Here is a 21,778-nt window from a genome sequence, read left to right on the forward strand (position 1 = left end):
CATTCTGCTCTTACCTCCAGTGTCCCATTTGCTGATGTCATTCCATAAATGTGCTTAGGTGTTTTTGGTTGATCCTGGAAATTAAAACTAGGAGTTTATTTAGATGCCTTTACTGTCCATCTTCTCCGCTGCTCTCCTGTACATTTTGGACCACTTCAGCCCAGTTCTCACAGCAATTAGTGTCTGTCTCCTAACAGCTTGCCAGCACTACCTCTCATTGCTTGGCAGGGTCATAGGCCAGGAGTCGGCAACCTTCGGTGCGCAGCCCATCTGGGTAATCCGCTGGCGGGCTGCGAGACATTTTGTTTATGTTGACCGTCCACCGGCACGGCCCCCCGCAGCTCCCAGTGGCCGTGGTTTGCCGTTCCCAGCCATTGGGAGCTTCAGGAAGCAGCGGCTAGCACATCCCCGCTGCCTGTGCTGCTTCCCGCAGCTCCTGTTGGCCGGGAACGCCGAACCGTGGCCACTGGGAGCTGCGGGGGCTGTGCCTGCAGATGGTTAATGTAAACAAAATGTCTTGCAACCTGCCAGCAGATTACCCTGATGGGCTGCATGCCGAAGGTTGCCGACCCCTGTCATAGGAAACGATACCTTTTTATTATTTTCAAAATCCAGTCACTATTCAAGGTAAAGAATTTAGAGATGAGGATGCTGTTTTGTAAATTCTGAAAATTGCTGGTTATAATAATTGCCAACCCAAACCAGAAATCACAAGTAAGGCCTGAAGAAATCATGATTAAAGCCCTGCAAAGCCGTGGATATCTGCTTTATATCCACGGCCGGTTTTTGCAGATTGTGGATTGGATGCAGATACAAATTTTGTATCTAAAACCCTGCAAATCTGCGGATATCTGCTTTCTATCTGCGCATATCTGTATTCACATCCACGAACCGTTTCTGCGGATTGAGGATCTGATGCCGATAAAAAATTTTGTATCCGTGCAGGGCTCTAATCATGAGACTTAAAAAAGAATAAATGTTGATTTTTTTATTTATTTCCTGGTTTCTGAGCCATGAAAGTACACTCCACATTTTAAAAGTTTTTCTTTGCAACTGAGCGGGCTTTTTAAAAATAAACGAAATCTTAGATTCTCATGCAGTCTCTTGATTCCAAAGGCTGGGACTTTAAGAACAACACCAGATACCACAAGACCCATGATCAAATGGCGAGAGTTGGCAAGACTGTATGATCATTCTCATCTGTTGATTCATATTTGAGGTAGTGTAGGAAAAAATTGAGAATTAAAATATGAGCCCTTTGCTATATTCAGCTTGACTTCTCCAGACAGGAAAATAAATATGCTAGCATATTTCTAAGGTTAGATCAAAGATCTGATGACCCTTGACAGGTAGAGATGTTATTGCAAGCTGTGATACAACTTTTGTGTTGGATGTATCTTCAGAATAACTTCTTAAAGTTGTGTAACGGCTATTGGAAAGGCATGAACCCGAAACTGTTTATCCAAAGCAAGAAATATGATGATGAATGGATTTGGAAAACATACAAAGGACACTTAATGAGAGAATTATACACTCTGAGGGCTGGTCTACACTACCACAGTAAATCGATCTAACTTACGCAACTTCAGTTATGTGAATAACGTAACTGAAGTCGATGTAGTTAGATCCACTTACCGTGGCGGCTACACTGCACTGTGTCAATGGGAGGACATCTCCCGTCGACTTCCCTTACACTTCTCGGGCAGGTGGAGTACCCAAATTGATGGGAGAGTGCTCTCCCATTGATTTAGCATGTCTTCACCAGATACGTTAATTGACACTTGCTGCATCGATTGCAGCAGTGCTGATCTACTGGTAAGTGTAGACATGCCCAGAGTATGTTTGAGTAAATACCCCTGTGAGGGATTATAACAATGGAGCAGCTCAGCATAACCTGAAAGGTGTAAATGGGGAATTTAAGATTGACTGAGAATATAGAACAGTGACATTGAAACACCTGATACGTGGCCTGATCACAGCTTCATAGAGAAAATTGCCAAGTGAACAGTGGATGTACTTTCCAGAAATGCAAGATTTGCCTCTTATACTTTAACTGTCCCAAATGGGGCTCATATAGATTAGTTTTTGCAGAATTTAAGACAAAATTAAGCATGCAGATTTCCTAAAAACCTGATTCACACAGAACCTCTCAGACCTTGACTACTAAAGGTATGTCCTTACTGATTGCAGCTTGGGTAGGCACAGCAGCACTAGCTTTAATCTAGCTAGCGTGGCTAAGAATAGCTGTGAAGCAGCAGCGGCTAGCTAGGCACCCAGGGTGCTGAACAGGCTTGTACCGCCTGTGCTGCTGCATCTTCACTGCTGTTTTTAGCTGTGCTAGCTAGACTAAACCGAGTGTGAGCATGCCTGTCCAAGCTGCAGTCACACTGATTGCCGTGTAGGCATTGCTTAAGAGCGGTTGGGCAAAACGTTTGGAATTTACCCCATTCAGACGTCTCTATACTAAACATAGTGGCTTAAGGAGTCTGTCATCAGGGCCGGCTCCAGGGTTTTTGCCGCCCCAAGCAGCAAAAAAAGGGAAGGGAGGGGGGAAAAAACGCAATCACGATCTGCAGCTCTACTGCCGCCGCCTCAGTCTTTGGCGGCAATTCGGCAGCTGGTCCTTCGCTCCGAGAGGGAGTGAGGGACCCGCCACCAAATTGCTGCCGAAGACCTGGACGTCCCACCCCTCACCGTTGGCTGCCCCAAGAAGCTGCTTGCTGGGCTGGTGCCTGGAGCTGGCCCTGTCTGTCATGGCAATAAACAAAGGTGTTAGATTGGCACAGTATTCCTCATGATATTATCATGAGTCTTGCAGCATTCTGTGCTTTACTTAAAGCTCCAGCTCTCACAGAAACGATTTATATGAGTATCTCAGCCTTTTTTTTAAAGAGAGCATTTCTAGCCCTCATGCTGGTGGAGAAAAGCTTAAAAATGTGACCTCAGTGCACTCTAAAGACTCAGAAAACAGGAGGCAGATGAACAGATTTTTTGGGGGGGAAACCAAATGTGTGTGGTTTTCCCCCCAATCTCATAATTTTTGTGCTTGACTCCTGGGAAAATCCTGGAGGTATAGCCTGTGGTGGACTGGATGCTTTTATCAAGATGAAATATTGCATGCTGGGATTTCTAGTTGCACATGCATTGTCAGTGTGGTGGTGATTTGCCCAGTTTTAAACAAATTAGTGCAGATCCTGGACATCCAGCAGTTTGTGAATGGTGGCACCTTGCCCCAGCTCCAGAGAATTTGGTCCCCCTTTGGCTGTGTTTAATATTTGCAGAAGATGAGCTCCTGTGATAATCCTGGAGGAAGAGTTGTTGGATTGGAACCCAGTCTTTCTGCCTATTGTAACTCGCTGCTTTCCTTCATCTTCCAGGCTAGTGCCTATAAAAAGAATAAAGTGGCAAGTTTTTTACTGAAACAACTAATTTTAATTAAGAATGAATGGTCTGCGCACAGGATGGGGAGCCAGTAACTTCTGGGTTTTAATACTAGCTTTGATACAGACTTTCTACGTGGGCTTGGACAAGTCATTGAAACCTCAGCTCATAGATTCATAGATTTTTTTTTTTTTAAGGCAGAAAAAGCCTGGTGATCTAATCTGACCTCAATCCTTGAGAGGGCCACTTAGGGATCTGGGGCAAAAATTGGTCCTGCTAGTGAAGGCAGGGGGCTGGACTCAATGACCTTTCAAGGTCCCTTCCAGTTCTAAGAGATTGGTATATCTCCAATTATTATTATTATTATTATACAGACCACAGAATTTCGCCCAGTGATTCCTGCATCAAGCTCATGATCTTGGATTGAGCTACAGCAAGTCTCTTGCCAAGACATTCAGTCTTGTTTACCTCTTTGTAAAATGGGAACAATTATCTACTAAAAAGGATGTTGTGAGGATAAATTAGTTAATCTTTAGGAATAACATTGCAGATGAAAAGTGCTTTTCAAGAGTTAAATATCAGTGCAAGTGACGCACAGATTTTTGTTCTGTTCAAGCAAATCCATTTTATCCTGGGGGGTTGCTAAGCGTGAGCAGGATGCAAACTCCTTTGGGGTTTACCCTTTTGCTACCTGGCCCAACTGTTTATCATCCTAGGTCAGAGGTTATGAAAAGCAGTAGTCAATTAAAGCTTTATTAGATGTAGGTGGTAATGCTATGAAAGGAGCCAGCCACGCTGAGGCCAATAATAAAGGCCCTTTGTTAAAATATTTAATAAATTAACACTCTGATCTGGAGGGGAGGGGTGGAAGCCGATTACAAAGGCCAGGCTTGTTAATCATAATGTTTACTCTCTTCAAAAGTCCAGGCCCCATGGCTCCATAATCTTTAGTGATCAGATTTTTTTTTTCTAGTACTGCAGACTGCATCTGGCCCCTGCAGGGGAAGTTCTTCATTGGGTCAGGCCTGGGACACGGCAAGGAGGAAGTGCCAAGACAAACATAGGTTACAAGGGCCATCACGCTAATAAACAGAGCACTCGTTAGTCAGAAGGTCAGGCAGCTAGTCAACGGCTTGGAACAGTGACAGCAGTTAGCACAGGTTCATATTGCAAGCAAATGGAGTGAAAGCTCGTTTTGAGTAGTCTGTGGAGTTTGGCAAGTGTTTCTGTGTGGGGATATTAAAATATTGATACAACTGGGATTCCCTAAAGCAGCTTTCCTTTTCTGCCTGCTGCCTTGTTTGCTGGAGCTCTGTACTAACGCATCTTCCGCACTACGACTTTTTTGCTCTTTTAAAAAGGTAAAGATGTGATGAAGTAGCACTCGTCTGTGTGACTGGAATGCCATGCAGTGGCCTTTTTGTCTGCTGCCTGGCAATTTCCAGACTTGAACAGTAGGGGGCATCTTTTACTCATGCTTTTTTTTGTTTTGTTTTAGTGCCACTTGATCTATAGGGCCGTCTTTAAAAAGCAAATAGAGCATTTGACCTGCTGTGCAAATTAGCCATATGGTGAAGTGTAATATCCCGCTGACCCTCATTACAGAGCACTATGAAAAGCGCTCCCCTTTTCACATGCAAGAATATTAAAGTGGCCTTTTCAGCATTTTCCTCCATATAAAACTGTCTTCACTCCCATGGCCAGGCAGTTAAAAGGGAACTCCAGCTGCAGCCAGGATGGTGAAATTAAAGGCTTTACCCCGTCTAAATGGAAAATAGATATTCCTTCCTATAGACTGAACTGAGAGAACAATGCTCCACTGCCATCCCAATCAATAAGAAGGGATAATGCCCCTATTTTCTGAGAGGAGGGAACACAGGTCCCTTTTAGAGAGTGGCTGCTGTGAAACCATCCCAAAGGGGGAATTTTTATTTATTTATTTGTAAGAAACCATCCTGTATAGTTAACCTGTTCTTGGCTGTATCCTCAGAGTGGTTGGAAGCAAATCAGCAGCTGAGGTGAGAAAACTGGTGAGTCATACAATAGTTATGAGAGAGACCACCATCGAGCCCAAGGAGATCCACTTTCCTACTGTGAATAGTTGCTGTTAGGCTGACCTCCTTCAAGACAAGAGAAACTTCTTGTGCATCTTCATCTCTTTGTAGAAAAGCCGCTGTAAATTCAGTCTAACACATGCACCCCACCCCAACATGCACAAGCGTATGCTTGAAACCAGAGGTCAATTAAAGCTTTTCCAGGTCTACCAGAGCTTTGCAGCCCCATCTGGAGAGGGATGGGAAGAAGCTTCTCTTCAAAGTACTGGATCTTCCTTCCAGGAGAGGAAGGCCAATCAACTCAGACCACCTCCAGCTGACTGGCAGCAACAAGCTGAGTGTTTAACTGCTACCTGCTGCTCTCCTGATTAGCACTGTCATGTGTTGCCTTTGACCATAGAGGCCAGATTCCAGGGGACGTACTTCAATCTGTACCTTCCTTAAAACTAGTTAAAAAAACAAAATAAAGTCAAGGAGTTGAAATGGGTGGGAAGTGACTGATACAGGGGACTGGAAATGGGATACAGCATTCTTCCCCACTAGGTCATCTGTTTAAATCTGGCCTGGGTTGTTAGGATCTGACAGTGGATACTATCTAGTCTGGCTTGTGCGACATTGAGTTGGTGAGGGACAAGAGGAAATAATTGAACAAGTATTGAGTATATATAGAAAGAGCTACAAGCAGGAGGAGATGTTTACCTATACAATGTCCAGTGCACAATATGGACAGGGGCGGCTCTAGACATTTCGCCGCCCCAAGCAGGGCGGCATGCTGCGGGGGGCGCTCTGCCGGTTGCTGGGAGGGCGGCAGGCGCATAGGTGGCAAGTTATATGGGCCTATGGTGCCCATGCTCCACCAATATTCAGGAAGGTGGGACCGGCTCCACCAATGTTTGGGCTTATATTTTCAGAGCCGTCCCATCCATAGGATGGACCGGGGCAACCATCCTGGGCCACGCACTTTGGGGGGCTCCGTGCTTCAGGGGGATGCGGGGTTCAAGGCAGCCTGGGGCGATAACAGGGGGTCTGGCACCAGGAGCAGCGAGCATCCCGGCCCCAGCCCGCCTCACTCCGCCTCCTCCCTCCCCTGCTATGCCCTCACTCCACCCCTTCTGTCAAGCTTCCAACCTGCCTCTTCCGGCCCCTGCTAGGCCTCCACCCTGCCCCTTCCCGCCACCTTCCACCCCTCCCCCAAGCCCTCACCCTGCCTCTTTCCAGCTTCCGCCCCCTCCCCCGAGTGACGCTACGAGCTAGCAGGGCGGATCGGGGCCGGCTGGGGCTGGGTTGCTTACTGCTGCCGGCACCAGGCCCCCCCCGCAGGCTGCCCTGAATCTTGCGTCCCCCTGAAGCGCGGGGCCCCCAGAGTGCGGGGTCCTGGCCGGTTGCCCCGGTCCATCCTATGGATGGGGCGGCTCTGCTTAGTCCCGTTCTGGGCACCACCAAAAATTATACAAACTTGGCGCCCATGGGCAGGCAGCTCCGGTGGACCTCCCGCAGGCGTGCCTGCGGAGGGTCTGCTGGTCCAGTGGCTTTGGTGGACCACCGGAGTCCCGGGACCAGCGGACCCTCTGGGAGGTCCACCGGAGGGCAACCGGCAGAGCGCCCCCCGCGGCATGCCGCCCCAAGCACGCGCTTGGCGTGCTGGGGCCTGGAGCTGCCCCGAATAGGGACCTTCTGAAAGAAGAGAGGAATTAAATAAAACCTCAACAAACCAACTTGCACAAAACATTGTCAGCTGTGTGACCAAGGAGACTGGCTCTCTTTAGACTGAAGGGCTCGGGACAAGAGTGTGATGGGAGAATGGAAATGTGACAATCCTCTGCTCTTGTCATCAGTACCTGGTTTTCAGTTGTGCCAGGCATGAAGAAATTAGTACAGCCACTTGTGAGTGTATGTAGTTCTGTAAATGTCAAAGCGGATGGTTCACCTCAGAAACAATAGCCACTGTATTTTTTCCCCCCCTCTTTGCTTTACCTTTTGTTGTCACCATCAAAATGATGCTCGTTCTTTAATGTAAAGAAATGAACCCATACTGTGCTGCTATCTGGCTGGGCAGAAGCCTTCTTTGGAGCTCCAGTCCAGCAAAGCACTTAATCATATGCTTAATTTTAAGCACACACATAATCCTATTGAATTAATTGGGAATATTTGTATTTAAGGTTAGGCAATGTGTGCTTAAATGCTCTGCTGGATTGGAGCCTTATTTCCTTGTGTTCCCCAGTCACTAATGATTTATTCCAGTCTTGAGGGGTCTCCAACCACCTTACCAACTTCTTTGCAGTTTATTTCATGGTTCCCCTTACACTTCTAGCAGTTTTCCTCTTCTTATGTGCCAAATGACCATCACTTCTTTCAAACCTTTCCTTAAAACACACCATGCTCGACAAAGTCTTTTGGGGTTGGTGTTTGCATTTTCTGGTGTTTCTCCAACCTGCTCTTAAAAATCTCTAATGATGTAGATTCCACAACCTCCCTGGGCAATTTATTCTAGTGCTTAAGCACCCTGACAGGAAGTTTTTCCTAATGTCCAATCTAAACCACCCTTGCTGCAATTTAAGCCCATTGCTGCTTCTCCTGTCCTCAGAGGTTAGGGAGAATAATTTTTCTCTCTCCTCCTTCTAACCACCTTTTATGTACTTGAAAACTGTTATCATGTTCCCTCTTAGTCTTCTCTTTTCCAGACTAAACAAACCCAATTTTTTCAGCCTTCCCTTATAGGTCGTGTTTTCTAGACCTTTAACCGTTTTTGCAAAAAGAACAGGAGTACTTGTTGCACCTTAGAGACTGACAAATTTATTTCAGCATGAGCTTTCGTGACCTACAGCTCACTTCTTCGGATGCATAGAATGGAACACCCAGACCATTTTTGTTGCTCTTCTCTGGACTTTCTCCAATTTGTCCACATCTTTCCCAAAGTGTGGCACCCAGAACTGGACATAATACTCCAGTTGAGATCTAATCAGCGCGGAGTAGAACGGAAGAATTACTTCTCGTGTCTTGCTTACAACACTCCTGCTAATACATCTCAGAATGATGTTTGCTTTTTTTGCAACAGCGTTACACTGTTGACTCATATTTAGCTTGTGATCCACTATGACCCCCAGATCCCTTTCTGCAGTGCTCCTTCCTAGGCAGTCATTTCCCATTTGGTATGTGTGCAACAGATTGTTGCTTCCTAAGTGGAGTACTGTGCATTTGTCCTTATTGAATTGCAACCTGTTTTCTTCAGACCATTTCTCCACTTTTTTCACATCATTTTGAATTGAATTTTAATCCTATCCTCCAAAGTATTTGCAACCCAGCCCAGATTGGTATTGTCTGCAAATTTGATAAGTGTACTTTCTATGCCATTATCTAAATCATTGATGAAGATATTGAACAGAACCAGAACCAGAACTGGTCCCTGCAGGACCTCACTTGATATGCCCTTCCAGCTTGACTGTGACCTACTGATAACTGCTCTCTGGGAATGGTTTTCCAACCAGTTATACACCCACCTTATAGTACCTCCATCTAGGTTGTGTTTCCCTATTTTGTTTATGAGACAGTCTTGTGAGGCAGTATCCAAAGCCTTCCTACATCTACCACTCCCCCTTCCCCCGCATTCACAAGGCTTGTTGTCCTGTCAAAGAAAGTTAATAGGTTGGTTTGACATGATTTGTTCTTGCAAAATCCATGCTCACTGTTACTTATCACATTATCTGCTAGGTGTTTGCTAATTGATATGCACTGTTACTTGCTCCATTATCTTTCCGGGTGCTGAAGTTAAGCAGACTGGTCTGCAATTTCCCGGATTTAACATTTATATGGTGCCAAATGCACCACTGGCTCTCAAACACATGAATTAAAATAAGATACAAACTACAGTATTTTCAGCCAGGCGAAGGTGATAGTTAATAATGCACAGCAGCACTATTCAATGGGGTAGCGAAGGAAGTGTATACTGTATCTAGTTAAAACTGGTGGAGTTTAGGTTGGCCGAATATAATCTCCAGCACTGGAGTTTGGCCAAGGACCTGGCATCACCAACTCACAAAGACTGCTCTGGGATCATAAATGACTAAAAATGATCAGAGCATTTGATCCCAGTCCTGCAAGTTTGTTGTTCGTGGAACTGCTATGGTCTTTGGTGTTAGCCTTGTGCACAGAGAGTTTGCAAGAATGTTCCTCAACTTCAGATCACCCAGTTAATTTCTACCTGTGACTTTAGGCAATTTGAAGGCAGGTCTCCATAGGTACAAAAATCCCCTTATCTACTTACTTTGTTAACAGTTTTTGTAAAGCCCAGAGTGGGTTTTGTAACGATGGAGCTGATCTCACTTCTGTTTTTGTTGAGATGCTGTGTAAGTCTCTCAGAGAAAATGGAGGGGGAAAGTCTCTGTGTAACTGAAAATCACCATGGAACAAAGTCTAACAAGGATTAAAAAGCCAGTGAATGCCAAAAGTAAATTTAAGAAAAGGCTGGGTCAAACGGTAGCAATACTAATACACCCATAAATCCAGATGGGAGCATGCTTTAACTCAGGATTGTCACTGACGAGTGGAAGATCAAGTTGATTGTTAACCTGTTTACTTTAAACCAAAGCTGCAGTATTTAAAATGAGATGAGCTGTGGATAGAGGATTCCCAGTGCTATAAATTAACGGTGCTCCTTTGGATTGGAAACCTAGGTTATTCCAAATGACTAGACGGCTAATTCTGTAGCCACTCCAGAGATACAATTCTTATTGATGTTTATAGCAGTTATGCTTGGGGAGCAACTACAGAATCAAGCACTAATTGACTATAGTAGGTAGGAAGTCTGTGCTAAATCTTTTAGTTTGAAATACCTGGACTCCTCGTAACTCTGGGTTCAAATCCCAGTATGACTAACCCAGCCCTCCCACTTTCTGAGGTGGATAAATGGCAAACTCTGCCGTTTACTTTGCCTCTTTTGCGTGAGATCTTACAGAAGTCCTACCTGGTCTCTGCAGACATTAAAGGTGATATGAGGATTAAAAAAATACTTGTAAAATGCTTGGAGTGTCTCCGCTGACAATCACTGCATCCATGCAAAGTGTTATCACTACTATGTTTTACGCAGCTCTTAAATGATTAGTACATTCTGTACATTGGACGGTTTTGTGTTTCGGGGTTAACACCACTTAAACCTCTTGGTTAGCCTAGTGAGACATGACATGTTCAGCATGTTTTGGATCCACAATACACTTTGCTAGGCATGTAGTTGTGAACCTTCTTAGAAATTAGAGCAGTGCATTAATTATTTGAAATGGCAGGAAAAATAAATTAGATGCAAATATTTATTAAAGTAAAAACAGGAAACTTACTGTAACTATCCTCATGTAATTCATAACTGGATGCACTTTCACCTCTGCTACCTCTTAGCTATAGCTTTTTTTGGTTCCTTAAATCTTGCATCTGCCTTTGTGTGATTATATTTCATTTTCCCTTATGGCAGCCGATGTGGTGATCATCAACAAGTTTAATTATCTGGCGCTCGTTGCCAAGTTTGTGAACTGGATGCTCCAAAGCTAATTTGAAAAATAAAGTTCTGCCCAGTAATTTTATAAAACATATGGTGTTATTGATGGCTTTTCCTGGACCGGTGATTAGAATAAATGTGCAGTTTGTGACTGTAATTTTGAATCTTTGGCTGCCTGCTTGAATGGTGGGGGGGCAGAGAGGGAGAGAAATCTGTTCCAATCAAATAAATCTAAATAAATGAGCAAGCACGTGTGGTTTTTTTCCCTTTTCTGGGGACTTTCTACCCCAGAGACAGGCACTGAGATATAAAAAACCATTTGCACAGACAATAGTCTGCTTTGGAGGAAAGTTTTCATAGTGAGTTGCAGATCCTCTGAAACATAACTTGGAAACCTCACTCTCTCTCTGTCCAGTTGTAGCTGCTAGTTGATTCAAGATGTTTCGGGTGTGAAGATAATATTTTCAATGTGACTTCTGTTTTGTTAGGCCACTAATATTTGTCTTTTTCTATTTTTAAAAAAAGAGATGAATAGATTTTACAGATATGCCTAATGTACTAGTTATTGAGTACTGAATTTATGCAGAGTGAAACAGCTGCTTTTAGAAACATTTGCAGGCAGGGTAAGCAATGAAGAAGACAGGTCGCTGATACAGAGCAATCTGAATTGCTTGGTAAGCTGGGCACAAGCAGTGTGCGTTTTAATATAGCTAAATGTAAATGTATATATCTAGGAACAAAGAATGTGGATCATACTTACAGGATGGGGGATTCTGTCCTGGGAAACTGTAACTCTGGCAAAGATTTGGGGGCCGTAGTGGATAATCAGCTGAACATGAGCTCCCAGTGCATCGCTGTGGCTGAAAGGGCTACTGCGATCCCAGGATGCACAAATGGGGTAATCTCAAGCAGGAGTAGAGAGGTTATTTTACCTCTGTATTTGGCATTGGTGTGACCACTGCTGAAATACTATGTCCCGTTATGATGGCCACAATTCAGAAGGGATGTTGATAAATTAGAGAGGGTTCAGAGAAGAACCATGAGAATGATTAAAGGATTAGAAACAAGCCTTACAAATGATCACCTCAAGAAACTCAATCGAAGAGAATATTCACTTCTGCTCACCTTATTACCAGAACGATTCTGATGTATTAGAGCAGGGGTGGCCAACCGGTGGCTCTGGAGCCACATGTGGCTCTTCAGAAGTTAATATGCGGCTCCTTGTATAGGCACCGACTCCAGGGCTGGAGCTACAGGTGTCAACTTTCCAATGGGCCGGGGGGTGCTCACTGCTCAAGCCTGGCTCTGCCACAGGCCCTGCCCCCACTCCACCCCCTCCCCTGAGCCTGCCGTGCCCTCGCTCCTTCTTTCCCCCCAGAGCCTCCTGCATGCCATGAAACAGCTAATCAGGAGGTGTGGGGAGAGAGGGGGAGGTGCTGATTGGCAGGGCTGCCGGTGGGCAGGAGGCACAGGGGCGGGGAGGTTGATGGGGGGCTGCTGACATATTACTGTGGCTCTTTGGCAGTGTACACTGGTAAATTCTGGCTCCTTCCCCAGCTCAGGTTGGCCACCTCTCTAATAGAGGAAGTTCACAGAAGAGAAAGAAATACAACTTTTGGAGGGCTGACTAGACTGAGGATAGATCAAGAGTGAAAATAAGTATAGGTTAGCAAAGCAACAACCCAGGAAAAACACACTTCCTAATATTTGGGGAGTGCAGAACGAAAAAAGGAATGAGAAACTGTTTAGGCATGTACAGGGGAATATTATTAACAGGATGGGATGAACTTAAGAAAGGGGAAAAATGTTGGTGGAATCATAGAAGATTAGGGTTGGAAAAGACTTCAGGTCATCTAGTCCAACCCCCTTCTCAAAGCAGGACCAACTCCAACTAAATCATCCCAGCCAGGGCTTTGTCAAGCCTGACCTTAAAAACCTCTAAGGAAGGAGATTCCACCACGTCCCTAGGGAACCCATTCCAGTGCTCCACCACCCTTCTAGTGAAATAATTTTTCCTAATATTCAACCTAGACCTCCCCCACTGCAACTTGAGACCATTGCTCCTTGTTCTGTCATCTGCCACCACTGAGAACAGCCGAGCTCCATCCTCTTTGGAACCCCCCTTTCAGGTAGTTGAAAGCTGCTATCAAATCCCCCCCCCTTCTCTTCTGCAGACTAAATAAGCCCAGTTCCCTCAGCCTCTCCTTGTAAGTCAGGTGCTCCAGCCCCCTAATCATTTTTGTTGTCCTCCGCTGGACTCTCTCCAATTTGTCCACATCCCTTCTGTAGTGGGGGGCCCAAAACTAGACTCAGTACTCCAGATGTGGCCTCACCAGTGCTGAATAGAAGGGAATAATCACTTCTCTTGATCTGCTGGCAACGCTCCTACTAATGCAGCCCAATATGCCATTAGCCTTCTTGGCAACAAGGGCACACTTCTGACTCATATCAGGAATATCAGGAAAGACTTCCTGAGAGAGCTGGGTTTATGCTTTGGAATAATCTCTTAGTTCACATTACTTGGGGGCATTTAAAAATAGACTGGATGAGGTTCTGTAGGGAACAATTTGGCATTGACTGTGAGATCAGTGGGATGAACCAGCATGTCTTGTCTGTCTCTGATCTCTAGGATCTCTGTTCAAATTTAATATCTTCCAAATACGTTGTTTCCCCCCCTCCAGCCCTTTCAAATCTAGGACTCAAGCCATTTGATAGATTGAGGCATTTGCTTTCTGAAGTATCCTAAGTATAGAAGTTTGCGGGGGATAAAGAGGTTCATTCAAAGATAGAGAGGCTAGTTTATGATATAGTCCCAAGTCTCAATACTCAGTTTTAAAGTCAAGGAATAACACTTCTACACATAGTCTCTCTGGAGTGATTCCCAAAGGAAAGTGTTTCTCAGTCTTAAGCTCTGCTTACTTTAGAAAGAAAGGGAGGGAACATTGTAAAGCTGCCTCAAATATTTAATTTTCAACAAACAGCTCTTCCCTCCCCCCTTATTTTATTTTATAAAATAATTGCTGATGGGCAGAAGATTTATGAAAGACAAATAGAAAACATTAAAAAAAACAAAGTTGGTAATTTAGCTTTCAAACAGTGGGTTGGAGAAAGTCAGATGCTTGGTTGCACTGGTGGCTTTTGAGTGCGGCAGGCTTTCCTTAGTGCTCTCCTGCAGTGAGGTTCAACACCAAAGGCACCTTCTGTGCAAAGCCCCTTTGCCTAGGTAGCATGTTCAAAGGGTAATGCCCCAAGATGCATTACATGCCCTAGAGTACACACAATGAGAGTGCGACCTTGTAGGTGACTGTGGTGAATGTAGGTGACTTGAGCAAAAAGGGGCATGGGATGCCAGGAAGATGGAAGACGCGCACTTGAACAGGTGGCTGGGGGAATGGTAGGAGAGGATAAGGACAATATCTGGGACTCTTCCTCATCTTTTCCCTTGGAATGTATGGAAAAGGAGAGTTCTTACCTGTGCATCTTGAGGGATGAGTAAAAGTGTGCCTTATTTTAACTGAATGGTTGGGGGCTATTCCTAGCAGAAACTTCATCGTGGATTAAGTTCTTCTTTTAGTTACTCATTAAAACGTTTGACCAGTTTCAAATTGCTGTTGTGCTTCTAGTGACTTGCATTTGAAGACTCCAGTAAGCCCTGGAGGTCACCTCAAAATCACACCTACATTGTTTGGTGAGATGGCAACCTCTGTGTACAGGAAATAATTGGAAATTAACCACCAATTGACTCTCAGAAGATTCTGTATAAAGCTATCGCAGTGGCTGGTTTCAGTGACTGAAGGAATCCCGGGTGCTCCCTTCCGCATTGAAGATTGCACCTAGCCTCATCTGTTTGCACTTCCCAGAGGGTGCTCTACACTGCTGGAACTCACCCAGTCAGTTGAGGTTGCTTTTCTAAACATTTTTTTCTGGGAAGGAAAAACTAGAATTTAGTGTGAGCTTGTTCTGTGAATTCAGTGTTAACAGGAGACTGCTCCATATTAGTCTGAGTGGTTTTAATCAAGAATCTGAATGATGCTCTCAGAGGTGAATTTTGGTAGGTTCACCCTTGGAGGTAGTCAGTAGAGAGACAGACTTTCTCTTGCCAACAACCTGTTTTGGGTGTTTGTGGAAAAGTTCCTGACTAACTATTTAGCAAGATAGACAATTACCTTACTGAAGGGGGCCTTCGTCTTGCAGTGGTCTGAGGATGATTGATGCGGTCGTGTAGCTGAGTCTGTACCACCCATTGTGCCAATTCTGGGCCTTCTGTTAAAAGAATTGAGCCTGGCAAGGCCCATATATGAGGCAGAGATGTAAAATGGCATTGACTGTGATACAAGACAACAAGACTGATGATACAAGACAACTGTTGAGAGGTTAGCAAAGGAAACATAAAATGAGCTGGAATAAATTTTGTTCTAATGAACATTGTAATCTGAGGATCATGATTCTGCATTTCTGACCTAAGGAATGTATAAGAATAAAAGTGAAGGGACTAGAATGGGTCATAGAAATGGAATGGGATACAGAGCCTTTAACTACTACTCCTGTCCATAAGTTCAAATCCAGACCATGTTGGTAATGACAGCTTTTTTTAAAAATTTAAGTTTGGCCAATTGGAATGAATTATTATTGGAATGAATAAATTTAAGTTTGGCCAGCTGGGTTGGTCATTTCAAGCCAGTTCCTAGTCAACAAAATCCTCATCATATAAGCCACTGCTACATCAGGTATTAATTTGCACCCATGTTGGCAGTGTCAGCAAAGTAGCCAAGGGATGAATGGGTTAGACAACCTCATGTGGGTTAGTTGGGAGCATCAGTCTCAAAGATGAGTCCTGCACCTTTCAGCGGCCCTAAATTCAACAGAAAATTGGGAGGAAAAAAAAAAAAAGACAAGCACCATATTTGTGGGGAGCAGAAAGGAACCTAACTCTGGCCATAATGAAGGTACAGTTGAGAGGTTTGGTCTGGAAAAGTGCTTGAATAATAGCCATTGAATTGCTGCATGGCATAGGGGAAATGCAGAGATGTGTAGCAATTGTTTCAAAGATTCTTCATTTAGAATACCATAATTTGCACTTGTCAAGGGTCTCAAACTTTTTCACATCACAAACACCCCTTGCAAGGCAGTTAAACATTATTATGCCACTGATAGAGATTGTGGAAACTGAGACATAGAAAAGTTAAACGACATGCCTAAAGTGGCGGGGCAAATCAGCGGCGGAGCTGGGACAAGAATCTTGGTCTCAATACTATCATCTCAGTCACCAGGAGGTCAGAGGAAGTGGATAGCAACAATCACCTGACAAATGTTGATGTATTTATTATGCAAGTCTGGGGGCTAAAAGGTCTGAAGATTTTTAGCGCTGTAGGTTGGGGCACCATTTGCAGTTCCTAAGAAGGAGGCTAGTACTATGAAATCCCCAGATGGTGCCTTTCAAAAGGAAAATTCCATTGTAAAAAAGTTGCTCAATTTTACACCGAGTTTTGGAGTTTTCCTGACTTAGTTTCTTTCCGCTTGCGAATATGAAGCTGGTGTTTCTAACACTGATGACATAACAAGCAGGAATCATCAAACTGGGAGTCTGCCTGCAGAGAAATGGCTTTGATCCTCACAAAGGAGCTAGGCTGAGGTGGAAGGGGCGGTCTGAGACCTGAGGTTGCAGGAAGGAGCTGGGTGTTAAGGGTGTCTTTCTAAAAGTTCAACCAGAAGCTGCCAACTTGATGCAGGCAGAAGCCACTTGGTTAAATTCTCTGGCTTGTATTATGCAAAAGGTCAGACACTAGATGATGATGATGGCCCCCTCTGGCCTCAAAATCTGTGAATCCCTGACTTGCAATCCTGTTATCCCACACCAGCTGATACGATGCAAGGACAGCATGAGGGGTCAGATGGCAGTAATGTCAGAAGAGAGATAGGGAGGAACGTGGGGAAAGGCTATTCTCCTAAACAGCTTCTGGCTCCTAATGCTTCTTTTTAAAATGTCAGACTTGCTGTTGACTTAAAATCAATTTTATCCCTGGTACAAAGTGGAACAACTTGATTGACTTCAGGGGATTTGCCATAGCTTTAAGCCAGGTCTGAATTAGCTTATACCAAGTCTGAATTTGCCTTTTGACCTTCAGTAAGGACAAAGGCATTACATATGTTCTAACAAATAGAGAGCCAATGTTACAAACGTGAAAAACTGTGTTCCAAGATCTAGGTACACAGAGCACATGGGTGACTATATCTGGAGGGGCCACTCAATGAAATCAACGTGGATACATTTTACCTAAACAGCTGGAGCTCCATAATCTACATACAAAGGAGGGGAGTATGTGTGACCGCACTGCTAGAAATATTAATGGCAGATATTTCCTGAGAACCTTTTAATAAAGGAGCTGTTAACTCAGCCTATGTTTGTACAATAATATGGGGAGGAGGTTTATGTGTGGGAAGTATAGCAACAATTGTTGGGCTTTTTAATTAACTTTCTCCATTTAAACAAAAAAAATCCAAGTCTCTTGTTGTGCATGGAGCAGACTAAACATATTTAGGAGTCGTTTTCATTTGTTTTGTGCAGCATCTAAAAAAATGTTTGGTCTTTAAAGTGCAAATAAAGACACTGTCCCTGGCCTAAAGATTTTATAATCAAATTTCGGATGTGAAACAGTAAGAGGGTAAGGTGGGGTGGGGTGGAGTGGAAAGGAGAGGGGAGGGGAGAGTGGTAACAGTAAGGTAGGAATGCTAAGGGATAAAACAATAAGGTACCGTCGTAGCCACATAACCTGGGCAGAATTTGGATGTCTTGATGCCTCAATAAGGTGGATTCTGAGAGTGCTCAGAAGTTTTTATTGTGCTGACTGGATTGCCAACTCCTGGATGTGGACAAGGTGCCCAAGATGAAGCAGTCACCAAATGATAAAAAATAGAAACGCCTTAAGTTCCCTAGTGAAGGGGAAACCACTCACCCTGAGTAGCTTAACTGAGGGTAGCTTCCTTTGTGTTAGGTGGGAGAGGCCTGTGTTTATAGAACTGTAGGACCAGAGCTCTAGCCCTAGATTTATTTGTAGGTCTGGGTTTTACTGCGGGTGCTCAGATATAATGGTGGTGGGGGCCTTAAGTGTCTAAAGAAATTTCTGTAACCTTTCCCCAGCATTGTTTGTTCCTTCTCACAAAATGTTTGCTTGTTCTCTCTTGAAATGGTTTCATTTTCCACCATACCTAGGTTTTTTTTAAGTGTAAAATCTGATAGAACTATTGTGGGGAGGGATAGCTCAGTGGTTTTGGCCTGCTAAACCCCGGGTTGTGAGTTCAATCCTTGAGGGGGCCATTTAAGGAACTGGGGTAAAAATCTGGGGATTGGCCCTGCTTTGAGCAGGGGATTGGACTAGATACCTCCTGAGGTCCCTTCCAACCCTGAGATTCTGTGATTTGCACTGCAGTACAGTAAGTGTGCAGTGCATACAGAAATGCTGCACAGTAGTGTTGGAAGTCCGTGTGTCTGTGAACATAGCAGGATTCTTCAGAAATACTTGTGCCAAAATAGTTACCTATATAAATATCCAGGACAAACTGGTATTTGGGTCAAGCTTTTTAAAGGAATGTTGGCACTGAGGTCGGAAAAAAATGGTGTAAATCAACTTTTAACATGTAAAAGCAGCAGTTTTATGTGGAGATGATTGGGGTTAACTCTAAGGCCAGGAACTTGACCTCATTTGATCTGTTTTTCAGGGTGCCAGAGAAACCTTTGAGAACTACTACAGGAAACAGAGAAGAAAACAGGCTAGACTGGTGCTTCAGCCCCCCTCAAATATGGTATGACTGTCTAATAGCTTTTGTGATCAAAGATGCTTTGCCTAATAAAGGAGCAGCACATTATCTCTGCACATATTGTTGCATGTGTGTGGTCTCTTATTTGTTTCCAATTTTACTGCCCTTCTTTGTTTTAAACTTTGCTCACTTTTCTTTGTTGCAGCACGAAACTTTAGACGGCTACAGGAAGTATTTTAATCAAATTGTAGGGTAGGTATTCTTTTTATATACACATTCTCGAAATATGTGTGCGCTGTGTTATTGAGTGGCACACAAAAAAAAGGAAATGTTGATCTTTCTGACAATTCTTTTTAGGAGCCAAAACAGGAAAAGTGTGGTTTGTGCTTCCTAAGCATTTAAGAGGAGAGTCGTATTTTACTGCACCCATAAACCTTGCTGTGTCACTAGTGCAGGCATTCTAAAGATTGAACCGTTATTGTGCACTGCTTGCAAATTTCGCAAGCAGTGAGTTCAAGAGAGTAAACATGTTTTGTGCACTGTGCATGTCAACTTGCTGCTATAATGAGATGAACAGGCCAGTTCTGATTGAATTATGCAGATGTTGTAATCCTCTTGATTATAGTTCTTTGATATCCCACTCCGTGCCTCGCTCAGGAAAGGATGATTGTTGGTGTGATCATTCAGCCTCTATTCCTGTGGCTTAAAAAACGAGTTTGTTACTACTACAAACTACAGTCTAGTAATAGTCTTCCAAAAAATGGCCCGAATTGGAGTGAAGAGAAGATAAGGCTGCTGCCCCTGAAAAGATGGAATATGCTGGAGAAATTTCATCAACCAAGGTTGCATGTAAATCGCAGCATGCATTTATATCCATCTGAGCGGCAATCATTAGTAAAATGTACACTGATAGCATTCTGACACTGATTTCTAATAGAGTAACTCCTCACTTAAAGTCTTCCCGGTTAACATTGTTTCGTCGTTCCGTTGCTGTTGAATTAGGGAACATACTTGTTTAAAGTGCAATGCTCCCTTATAACATTGTTTGGCAGCTGCCTGCTTTGTCCACTGCTTGCAGGAAGAGCAGCCCATTGCAGCTAGCTGTTTGGGGCTTGGAACCAGGGTGGACCAGCAACCCCCCTATCAGCTCCCCGCTCCCCTAAGTTCCCTGTGCAGCAGCCGCCCACCAGGCTATCAATTGCCGGCAGTTCAGCTGTCCCTCCCTCCACTGCCATGTACTGCTCCTGCCCTCTGCCTTGGATCTGCTCCTGGGAGCCTCCTGCTTGCTGTGCAAGGGAGGGGGGAAGAGGGGGGGCTAATTTCAGGGTATCCCCCTCCCCACTACTCCTGCCCCCTGCTTACCCCTTCTCCATATAGAGCAGGGTGGGGACAGGATAGGGCTCAGGACCGAGAGAGCTTGCTGGCCGTAGCTGCTGTCTCAACTTCCTGATTTTTTTTAAAGGCCATGTACTTAGAGCGGGGTCAGCGTACTTAAAGGGGCAGTGCGCAGCTCTCTCTCTCTCACACACACACATGTCTCTGTCTGCCATGCTGTCTCCCCAACCTCCATTTGTGCTGCCTCGTAGAGTGTGAGACTGCATTAACAACAATGTGTTAACCCTTGAGGGCTCAGCCGAATGCTAGTTCATCATTTAGCAGTAAAGCATTCCCTGGGAAATATCCCACCCTCTGACTCCACCACCTCAACCAAGCTTCACTATCAGCATTGCTGTGTACAGTATTAAATTGTTTGTTTAAAACTTGTACTCTCTGTGTGTGTGTGTGTGTGTGTGTGTGTGGATAGATAGATAGATAGATAGATTTTTTGTCTAGTAAAAAAAAATTTCCCTGGAACCTAACCCCCCTATTTACATTAATTCTTATGGGGAAATTGGATTCGCTTAACATCATTTCGCTTAAAGTCACATTTTTCAGGAACATAACTACAACATTACGTGAGGAGTTACTGTACCTTAATGGGCTTCCTCCACTGAGCAGATATTTTTATATAATCTAGGTTTTCTGTATTGAGCTTTTTTAATGGACTGCACATCACTTATTACTCCTTGTTCTGATCTGGCAAAAATATTTGGTAACTAGAGATTGGAGTGGATTGATTGCCCTCTGGAGGGATAGATAATTCAAATTAGGGGGAAAACCTACTGATATAGTAATGTGGCTAGGAATTATGCCTGCATATTCATAATAAAAAAGATATTTTGTATCTGTACATATCCTTTCATCATAGGATTTCAAAGTGTTGTAAGACTATCCTTATTTTAGCCAAGAACAATACTTTATGGTGGTTATAAACCAGATAAACAGGGATTTAAAATGAAGATATTGACTGACTTTAATGTAGCAACATGAATAATGCCACGTGTTTATATAACCATCTGGGGTCTGATCCTGCAAGGTGCTGTGCACTCTAGCCTCAGTCAAAAAAAGTACTAAAACATACTTAATTTTAAGGATATGTATAGTCCTGTTGACTTCAGTGGCTGATGGACAGCGTGCCTGGAGCAGTTTGAACAGGTTAAAGCTGAAGATGCTAGCTTTACTTCTGGTTTAAATATATGGACTCTTCTGTGTGACTTGTTTAGGGAATCCATTTCTTGGGAACAATGCCCCATCTTCTGTCATGGAGCTAGAATAATTGTCTTATAAAAATATGAAATTCTAAATTAACTAAGCAGTGCCTCCACATGTGAAAAGTATAAACACCAGAGAAGGAGAAGAAATATTTGGGGTGAAACACTGGGGTAATAATAAAAAATGAAGGAAAGTCTAACATAAGCTAAAAGGCAGGAAAACTTCCTGACAATATGAGATCTCTTATCTTCTCACGGGACTGGGTGGAGATCTCCACGCTTGCAGCATTTAAAAGCAGACTGGACAAGACACTTATAAATGTGCTATAGAGCACAGTCCTACATGGGCCAAGAGATATGGTTGGGTGATGTAGCAGGTCACTTCTAGGTCTAACTCTTATGCTTCTGTGATTAAAAATTCCTACAATTGGAAATATCCCATGTACAGAAAATACCTGATTCTTGTTCCATATGTTGAGACCCGGTTTACTTTATTTAGCTACCGCTTTACAAAA

General features: G+C 43.9%; 1 protein-coding gene across 2 annotated transcripts in view; it reads left to right on the forward strand.

Moving 5' to 3' along the window:
- The window catches only part of EXOC6B (exocyst complex component 6B), a 436,117-nt gene that overhangs the window by 216,789 nt on the left and 197,550 nt on the right, over positions 1–21,778 (forward strand). For both annotated transcript variants that reach the window (XM_039540501.1, XM_039540502.1), the window contains exons 9-10: positions 18,634–18,717; positions 18,878–18,924. In XM_039540501.1, coding sequence (XP_039396435.1) covers positions 18,634–18,717; positions 18,878–18,924 — 131 coding nt within the window. The remainder of the gene's footprint in view (positions 1–18,633; positions 18,718–18,877; positions 18,925–21,778) is intronic.

Source organism: Mauremys reevesii, linkage group 5 (genome assembly GCF_016161935.1).
Source record: "Mauremys reevesii isolate NIE-2019 linkage group 5, ASM1616193v1, whole genome shotgun sequence".
Classification (NCBI taxonomy): domain Eukaryota; kingdom Metazoa; phylum Chordata; order Testudines; family Geoemydidae; genus Mauremys; species Mauremys reevesii.